This window comes from Suricata suricatta, chromosome 17, assembly GCF_006229205.1.
Source record: "Suricata suricatta isolate VVHF042 chromosome 17, meerkat_22Aug2017_6uvM2_HiC, whole genome shotgun sequence".
NCBI lineage: Eukaryota > Metazoa > Chordata > Mammalia > Carnivora > Herpestidae > Suricata > Suricata suricatta.
The window spans coordinates 52,283,140-52,293,203 of NC_043716.1; the positions used below are offsets into that span (position 1 = coordinate 52,283,140).

The window sequence follows — 10,064 nt, forward strand, 5'->3', positions numbered from 1 at the left end:
GTTCTCCTGTTAGACCTATGAGTGCAAACATATGGTATCTGTCCTTCTCCACCTGACTTATTTCGCTTAGCATGACACCCTCGAAGTTTATCCATTTTCCTACAAATGGCCAGATTTCATTCTTTCTCATTGCCATGTAATACTCCATTGTATATATATACCACATCTTCTTGACCCACTCATCAGGTGATGGACATTTAGGCTCTTTCCATGTTTTGGCGGGACAGTGCTAGCTCTGTACCCATCACCACCTGACGCTTCCTACAGATCCAATTGTAAGACGTTGCCTTTAGTAATCTTAAAAAAAATATATATATATATAAAGTAAAAGAGACCTTGGGTTCCTTGCCTGTTAAGTGTAAAGGCAAGTAAATGGTTAAACAAAAAGAGATTTGTCTCCTTTAGAAGTAGAAGGATGGCTTAGCTTGAGGTCTCCGAGGGCCCTCTTGCATATGGCCACCTTGCTGGGCTTGTCTCTGTTGCTGAATGGCCATTGTCTATATCCTGTGTGTTTTCCTTTTGTCTGGTCTCAGTCTTATTACTGGTCAACCGGCTCCTGTGTGGCCTCTTGCCATGGGGCAGGGACTTTTAGACTTGGGTTTACAGAAAAATTAAATCATAACTTATTAAATACAGAAAGTCTCCAGGCCCCTGGGTGGCTCCATTGGTTGGGCATTGGACTTGGGCTCAACTCATGATCTCATTGTTCACGAGTTCTGGGCTGACAGCTCAGAGCCTGGAGCTGCTTCAAAATCTGTGTCTCTGTCTCTCTCTCTCTGCCCTTCCCCCCCAAAATAAACATTAAAAATTTTCTTAATAAAAAGAAATAAATGCAGAAAGTATCCTAAATATTATTGAAATTAAAAGTAGGAAAAGAGAACCTTGAATTTCTGGAGGCCACCTTCCAGACTTTAGTTTGGCTTTCAGAGTTCAAGAAGGTGGCTTTTCCCCCTGAACTCTTCACAGTCCAAATGCCAGAATGATAAACCAAAATGATCCTAATCAGTATGTGCTCGTTGAAACTCAGCATAATTATTTTTTCATCTGGTTGATCCCATCAATAAAGGGGGTTTATCTTTTCATGCCCGAGGATTATGGTGCCACTGTGCAGAACACACATGCTTGATACAGGCCATTTCAGATTTAGCTTAGTAAATGTAACAAATTAATGTTAGATCCTGATATTTGTAATAAAGTTACTTTATTTATCTTGATGACCAAAACTGGACATTTAGAATGTGCTTTATTTTTTTCAATTTATTATCATTATCATTATTATTATTATTTTAAAGTTTATTTATTTTGAGAGAGAGAAAGAGACTAAGGAGGGGAGGGGCAGAAAGAGAGACAGGGAGAGAGAGAGAATCCCTAGCAGGTTCTGAGCTTTCAGCACAGAGCCTAACACAACACTTGAACCCATAAACTATGAGATCATGACCTGAGCCAAAACCAAGAGTTGGTCACTTAACTGACTGAACCACCCAGGCACCCCTAAATTTTTTAAATTAAATCATCTCTGTAAAGCAATATTATTTAAAAGTTGGTCAAGGTTTAAAGTCTAAAGTGTGTTTGTCTGTTCAGCTTTATCATGCAGAGTATCTTTATGTTCTGAGTGCCTATTTTGGGAGTGATATTTATATTAAGGTTTTTTTGTTTATTTATTTATTTTGAGAGAGAGGGAAAGAGCATGAATGAGAATGGGAGGGGGGAGAGAGAGAGAGAGAGAGAGAGAGAGAGAGAGAGAGAGAGAGAGAGAGAGAGAGAGAGAGAGAATCCCAAGCAGGCTCTACTCTATCAGCACAGAGCCCAACTCAGGGCTCCACCTCACAGGAGTGATATTTTTAAGGGTTTTGGTGCATCTTGATTAATATAGCTAGGGTGGGGGAAGCAGGATTAATGAAATAAAGGTTTTTTCCTCCTTGGGCTCTGACGGTTGGCTCGGACATCAGATTACTCTGATTTCTAATTGCTACATTTGTGTTTTCATAGGATCAGAGCAAACTAGTGAATTGTCTTGATTTTTCCCCCTTTTAATAGTAAAATATTTTCCTTCTAGTGTTCAAAAAAAAGAGAGAGAGAGAAACATTGTTTATGGGAACTCTCAGAAAAGAATGAACAAGTCCCCAGCAGTATCACCATTCAGAGGCTCATAGTGTAGGGCCCCTGGGGCCAGCCCAGACCTGTGAGAGGCACAGGGTCCCCCAGGGGAAGACTTGTCAGCAACTGGGATACATACACAGCTGTTCACAGGGAGGCTTATGGAGTAAGTGACCATTGTATTATTTTTAAAAAGTGATGACCTTGAATATAAGTATTATAAGAAGAGCAATGACCTTGGTAATAAAAGTATTTCTCTTTAAACCTTGGTTGCCTTTTATGAACTGGTCTAGGGTAAATTATTTGCATGTCTGGTCAATTATTTGCATGTCTCTGCATCATGGTCTCTTATTTTCATAGGATTGCAATAAAAATTGGATCAGATTGCGAGGAAAACTGGGTTAACATATCGATTAGCCCAATCAGTATTAGTTCTCTTCTCCCCTCGCTCCGGGCTGGTGCATAAGACAATATTCCTGGGGTGTTCAGTTTGTTGCATATCCAACTCTTGATCTCAGCTCAGGTCTTAATCTCAGAGTTGTAATTTCAAGCCCCAAGCTGGGCTCCACGATGGGTAGGGAGCCTACTTAAAAAAACAGACAGGGGGTGCTTGGGTGACTCAGTTGGTTAAGTGTCCAACTCTTGATTTTGGCTCAAGTCATAGGTCTCATGGTTTGGGGGTTCGAGCCCCACATCAGGCTCTTCACTGACAACGCAAAGCTGCTTGGGATTCTGCCTCCCACTCTCTCTGCCCTTCCTCCATGTCCATTCTCTCTCTCAAAAATAAACACATAAACATCTTGTTTTAAAAAAGACAGTCTTCCTGATTTTCACAATGGTGGTCATCATGATTAAAGGAGCTGATTTTTTTAGGGCTCAGAACGTGATCACCTGTGCGAAACATCTTACCATCAACTCCTCTTCAGCTGGGTGAGGTTTTTCCAGCTCACTCCTTCCTTTCTTCATGTGTATCCTCATCTCTTTCCCATCACCAGCCTTGCCCCGCACCGTTGTCACCTGACCTGCCCAGCCCTACTTACCTGGGACAGAGAGGAGCAGCAGAACTGCTGGCACCCACATGGCCCCGTCCCTCTGGGTGTCTCTCCTGCTGCAACTGAAAAATCTCTTCACCCAGGGGCTGCTCACCCCATCTCCCTCCTCTGCATTTCTTGGCACTTCTCTGCTTCCTTCTTCAGCCTCTTGGTTCTATTCTCAGAGCTGGTCAGAACATGGGGGAAGCGAGGGGCTCAGGGTAACATGTGGTCAGTCGATTACTTGCTAAAAATTTCCCTCAGAAACATTTGAATGCACAGTTCTGGTTTCTGCTTCCTGTGAGGGTAACACCCTTACCATGACTCCACTGCAGCCAACAGATCCGCCTGCCGCACAGCAGGGCAGTCCCAGCTGACTTCGATCTAGATTTTCTGAGCAAGCCCTCCCCTCTACAAATAGCAAATGTCCTGTGGCTGGCGTGTACAGGCTTGACAAAGCCTTCTCTGGACAAGACCAGCTATTTGCAGGGCCCAGTGCAAAAGGAAAATATCTTTGTCCTAGAATTACCAACAATTTCGAGCCAGTGGGACAACAGAGTATTAAATCCAACCCTTCTCAGTGGGGCGCGGTGTGACCACAAAGGTGCCCCATGAAGTTGGCTTCATCTCCCACTCTTGGTGGAGCAGAGTGTGAGGCTGGGCCCACCTCTGGGGTGGGCTCTGCTTCTTCTCAGGCTCCAGCTCTCAGACTGGCCTCACCAGACCCCAGAGACCTTGAATGGGTTCCTGTCTTGGTCATGTGCTCCCTACCAGTCCCAATCCCTCTGGCACCGAGCCACCCTCAAGCCTCCCCTTTTAACCTGGTTAAATGAGCTCCCAAGATTCTCACAGAAAAAATTTTAGTACATCAAACAGTAACTCAGATGCATCTGGCCAGAGATACGCCCCATGACATGAAACAGCCAGGGAGGACTTAGAAAGGCAGATGCCAATTTGGAATGTCTTATCCAAGAACCCAGACTCACGTAAATAGAAAAGTCTAAAATTCTGGGATCCTATTGTCAAGCATCTCTTAGCTAGATGTTTTAGTAAATAAATTGCCTGCTTGTTCATTTATTGCTGCAGCAGGAGATCTCTGTTTTTTTTTTTTTGAGGTTTTGTGTGCGTAGGTGCATGGATGTGTGCGTGTGTGTGTGTGCGTGCACAATTCCCCCTCCCACCATGTTCAACAATGACACAGAACTGACAGAGCCAGGGAGGAAGAAGCTTGCTAGAAGCAGAAGAATTTTCAATTCATGAACTTGCATTTACTTGGGCTCCATGGCTCTCCCTTTCACCCTGAGAGGCTGGCTACATAAAGAGGTAAAAAGATTCATCTTCATCTTCTGTGGCCTCTCCCCACCAGTCTTTGTGATATTTTGTATGCAAATTATTGTTTTCTTTCCAACACGCCCTTAAAGAAATTTGTTCCTCCTCAGATGTGATTTGTGAAATGCCCAGGAAAGTTCCACTTTGCCATTTATTGGCTGTGCGACCTTAGGCAACTCACTTGATTGCTCTCAGCTCAGGATTCAAACTCACCTGCTCCTTGCCAGCTCACACAACCTGGATACAGCTGCTGGCAGGTGGGCATCTGTGTGCAAGTGAGTGTGTCTCTCTTTTGGCCTCTGGAAGTGGCTCCATCTGCAATTGGTCTGGGCAGCTCAGGCAGGCTTCTAAGGGACAAGTGTGTCTTTTCTGTGACTGTCGTCTACCCATGGGAGGGCAGAGAGGGAAGGCACAGAGTGTCTCCTAGGACTTCTGCTCAGATAGGTACCTGCCTCTTAGGCTCCTCCTTCATGGGCCACAGCAAGTGGCCATGCCTGATGTACAGGATGGAGTAGCATGATCCCCTCCAGGGAGAGGTGGCAGGAGTAGTAAACCTGCCACCAGAGGCTTCAGTGAGCTGTAAGTTCATCCCTGGCACACGGGCTTCATGGCTCCATGTGGGTCTCGGGTCAAGGCAGGAAGAGGCTGTGGGGTGCACTGTGCCACTGCTCGTGTGTGTGTTCCTTTCTTTAGCTACGAACAGGACACATGGCCATTAGCAAGGGATATGGCAATACACAGGAACCGACTTTCACCCGGAAGCACAGCGGGCCCTCAAGAGAGCCTTGGTGACAGCACCAAGGAAAGACTTGCCGGGGAGAATCAACGGCCACTCTGACAGGAAGAGAAGCCCTGTTTTAATCAATGTCTGCATCATCCTCTGGTAACTGTGAAGGTCGGGTCCCAAAGATGGTCGTAGATGGACACTCGGCCTCTGGCTGCCACTGCCTCTGGCCCCAAAGTCTTCACAGTCTTCCTTGGCTGATGATATAGTTCTTGGCATCAGTACTGGTTAAAATGTCTTGAGTTCCTCATCATGCCAACAGCGCACACTGAGAGATTGCCCCACTCAGGGGTCCGCAGTCTGGAAAAGGAAAAAGCCTGGGTCCCAGCTCCCCACTGAGGTGGGTCTGGGGTGACAGCTGGGGTGCAGAGCCCCTCAAAACCCCTCAAGATCCATCCTCCTGCAGCTGGAGGAAAAGCAGCCTGGAAGACAGAGTCACTCAGGGCTGGGGTCAGGACCCAAGAGTCAGGAGCAAGCCTGTCATGTTTGAGGAATAGCATGAAGGCACGTGAGGTTGCAGAGGATCAACTGAGGGTCAGAGAGAAGCGTAGAGTGAGGTATGGGTCATTGTAGGGTTTTGAATGTAGAAGGGACAGGATTCTGCCCATTTTTTCAAAGTCTTGTTCCTGCTATGAAGTGAGGAGTAGACTAATTAGGTGAGGACCAACTACAGCACAAAGATGAGGCTAGTGAGTGTGCAAACATCCAGTCATCGATGGTGACCCCCACTCAGGTGCAGTGGGGAAGCAGAAGCGTGGTTAGATTCTGGACATTCATATTTTGAAGAAAGAGCAGCACGATATCTTAACAGATTAGATACAAGCAAGAGAGGAATCAAGGGCCACTCCTAAGTTCAAGGCTGAGCAGCTGGAGGTATGGGATTGCAATGAACCCAAATGGGCAAGGCTGGGCTTAGAGGAAGAACAGAGTCTGGTTTGGAATTTAAGGTGCCTATTAGTCACCTGCCATGGACCGGATGTCTGTGTCCTCCCCCAAATTCATACCGCAAAGACTTAATCAGGGATAATGCCAAGGACCCACCCATTAAGAAGACTTTTCAACTGTCTAAAATAATGGTGGAGGAGATCCTTGTGTGGATTTCAGCAGATCAGACAGTGCTGAGAGGAAAAGCATTGCCTAGCACGGTGTCTGGGCCATAGTTGTTAAGCTGGAACTTTGTATGTTGGCCTCATATGGGATCAGGACCCACACAGAGTGGGCACAGCAAACGTAACTGATGATTAGACAGAGGTCTTGCACATCCTGGGAGTGGGGGTTAGAAACTCCACCAGACTTGGGATCAAAGGCTTTGTTTCCAGGTCTGGCTCAGGTGCCACTGGCTGTGTCTGCCTCAGTTTCCTCATGTGTAATGTGAAGTGATTAATGACCCATATGGTTTCTCAAGCCCCGTTTGTCTAGAATCAGGAGATGCTCAGAGGAGATGTGACTCTCTGCCTGCCTCACACGTAGTGGCTGTCAGTACAAGTTCCATGTTACTTATAAAGACAGTGATGAATGGCCGGGGGCAGTGGCTACCCTTGGAATTGCTCAGTAGGATCTGTTTTATCATCAGAGCAGAAGGTGACACTCCTGAGAACCCACAAAGACCCTGTCCCTTGTCTGGGTAAGGAGAAGGACACCAGTCTGTGTCTTCTAGGCTCCCTGCTTCTGAGTGGCTGCAAGAAGGTGTAGGCACCCCAGGGGGACCCAGAGCATGTCATTTCCATCTTAGAAGGAATGAAAGCTGAATTCTAAGTTCTGGTTCAAAGAACAGCACTTCGTTGCCTTTAAAAGACTCTCCTGGCAGGGTGTCCCCATCCATACCCATGTCCACTCCCCCTGCCCCTCTGCCCAGCCTCATCCACGTGGGATTTGAGGTCCTATACCCAGTCGCCACCCATGTAGATGCTCTTCTTAACCTTCTTGGGTTCAGCCCCCCCAGCTTGGGCTGACCCTGGGTGGGGAGGACTTCCTCACTGGCTCGGACCTTGACACCCATGCCAAGCTGCCCCTCACTTGGATGCCCTGTGCACATTGCCTGGACTCCGAGCCCCCCACATTACCATCTGCCTTTGAACAGCACATTAAAACTATCTCTGGACTCTGTGCCCTAAAAAAGAAGACGTCTGCATCTCATCCGTTGCCCACCTTCCGCTTCCCAGTGCTGATTTTTTTTTAGAATAGTGTTCTTTGCATCTATGATATTTATACTCTCTTCTGTAATATTCCCACCATTGCTTAGGGGTTTTACAATTGTAAAACATTCATTGCTGACAATCACTTCTCTTTTTTCACTATTTAACTTAACCCTTTGTTGGCAGACGTTGATCATAATGTAGATTTTCTATTTTGAAAGGGCTCATGGATGCTGTATTTCATAAAGCCTTACATGCATGATACAGTTGTCAGAAAATACCCAGAATATTCTATCATTTGCTCAAAACATATAGACAGATTCTCTGTCACTGTCTTCCGGGTTGCAATGTTGTTATGAGGCAAGAGGATTTCTGTCACACACAACCTGATCCTTGGGGTATGATGTTCTGACTTGATTGTTTCAGATACCAGCCCATATGATTCTATTTTGTCCACAAGGTTCGGTAACTTCATACTCTTCTGGGTGTGGATCATCTCTATCAGTTCCTTTCCTGGGTCCCTGGGTGGACTTTCCATGACAGCCTGAAAGATCTCCTTGTTCCCAGATAGCTTTTATTTCAATTCAGTTACGTTTACCTTTGGCTTCTCTTTCTCCTCCAAGGGAGTAGCCAGCATGCACTGGTGACATCACCTCTCTGTCTCCTGTCCCCATGTCTGCCTCTCCACACACTACACTGTGTTCACGTGACTGTCACTTCAGGAAATGTCCACAAGGCACCATGTCTGTGCATTTTCTGGCATGATTGTCTTTGGGTTTTGTGGTTCTTTTCCCTCATTCTTTCTTTCTGGCCACGTTGGCTCTTTCTCTTCCGTTCCTTCATTTCCTGAGGTCAGCCTGCTTGTTTTCCGTCACGCTTGTACTTCATTCTTTTCATGTTTCTAGGATCCTCCTGTTGTCCATCACTTCCTTGTGACTGAGTAGAACTATATTTCATATGTGCTGATTTTTCCGTGTTTTTTTGGACATTTCCTCTCATGAAGTGTGCCCTTTATTTGCTTTGTGCTTATATTCTTTTCTTTTAACTTATAAGCTTTTTTTAAAGATTAAAAATTTTTTAATATTTATTTTTGAGAGAGAGAGAGAGAGATACAAAGTGAGAACAGGGAAGGGCAGAGAAAGAGGGATACACAGAATCGGAAGCAGACTCCAGGCCCTGAGCTGTTAGCACAGAGCCCAACGGGGGGCTCAAACCCATGAACTGTGAGATAATGACCTGAGCTGAATTTGGGCACTTAACTGACTGAGCCATCCAGGCACCCTTCATTTGTAAGCTTTTGAAGGTGCTTTTCTCCTTTTGAATAAAGGTTGGTATTTGCCAAAGTCTAGTGTGGGGAGGGAGGCGGCTCGGAGGGTCTGCAAGCTGGAGCAGGTGACAGTCTGGAACCCCCCCTCATGCTGAGGGCAGGTGTCCTGTCGGTTCTCAGCTCACCCAGCATCACCTACCGAGTGGCTCTCTGCTTGGCAGCTTCTAAATCCTCCTCCCCCGTGGCTCGTTCACCGCCCCCGCCCCCCCCTACAGCATTCTCCACCACCTGGGGGCCAGGTCATGTGCATCAGTTTGTCAAGTCTGCCAATCAGAGTGTAAAGATTAAAAAATTGACCACACCCAGTATTAGGGGGTGGAGACTGGCCATTTATTAACATACTCAGACAAGGGTAGAAATGTGTACAACCTCTTTGGTAATATCCATCAAAATGGGGGAAATGTACAAACCAGTCACACAGTTATTTTTTTATAGGAAAAGCCCTGCAGGTATGTTCATCAATGTGCATCAAGCCACAGATGCAAGGAGTTTTGCTACACAATTGCGTGAAGTGGCAAAAATACCCCGAAACAACTGAAATGCCTGTCATGAGTGAAACAATTTTTTATTCAAGGTTTTTTCATTTTTATTTTTGAGAGAGAGACAGACAGAGAGACAGAACATGAGTGGAGTAGGGGTAGAAAGAGAGAGGGAGATACAGAATCCAAAACTTCAGGCTCTGAGCTGTGAGTACAGAGCCCAACGTGCGACTCAAACTCACAAACTGTGAGATCAGGTCCTGAATCAAAGTTGGAAGCTTAACTGACTGAGCCATCCAGGCGCCCCTGAAGCAATTAAATAAACCATGATATGTAGCTGTCATGGAATACTATAGTCATTACAAACAAAAATCCATAGATACTGATATGGAATGATTTTCAAAATACATTCCCTGAAAATAACCAAGATGTAGAACAATGTGTGTGATTTTTCTTTGAGGGAGGGCATATATGCACATAACTATGCTTGAGATGCATAGGATTTCTCCAAAGGACATGGACAGACGCACACACACACACACACGCACACACACACGTTACAGTTCTTACCTTTGGTTAGGGGAGTAGGGAAAAGGTCAGAACACATCTTTACACTCCATTTTGTGTGCCTTTAAATTTTCTCTTTCTAGAAATCCACAAATAAATATAAAGGTTGGCCTATGTGCCCAGGTTTTCACTAGCTCTCTCTTGCCGAGGAGACACCAATGGTGCACGAGGGAAGAGCACTTCCCTGGGACAGCGGTCACGTTAACTCGGACCCACGGTCATGTCCACCGCTCCCAGCCCCACACCAGGCTGTGTCTGCACTGACTTGCCTGAGCTCCTCCGGGTGTATTTAGAAGGCAGAGCTGGTGCGTGGAA

At 46.0% G+C, this 10,064-nt stretch overlaps 1 protein-coding gene across 2 annotated transcripts in view; it reads right to left on the reverse strand.

The window, feature by feature from the left end:
- The window catches only part of LOC115282072 (protein CD300H-like), an 8,731-nt gene extending 5,400 nt beyond the window's left edge, over positions 1 to 3,331 (reverse strand). For both annotated transcript variants that reach the window (XM_029927893.1, XM_029927892.1), the window contains exon 1: positions 3,138 to 3,331. In XM_029927893.1, the coding sequence (XP_029783753.1) occupies positions 3,138 to 3,177 (40 nt within the window). In that variant the 5' untranslated portion in view covers positions 3,178 to 3,331. The remainder of the gene's footprint in view (positions 1 to 3,137) is intronic.
- Positions 3,332 to 10,064: the final 6,733 nt, after the last annotated feature.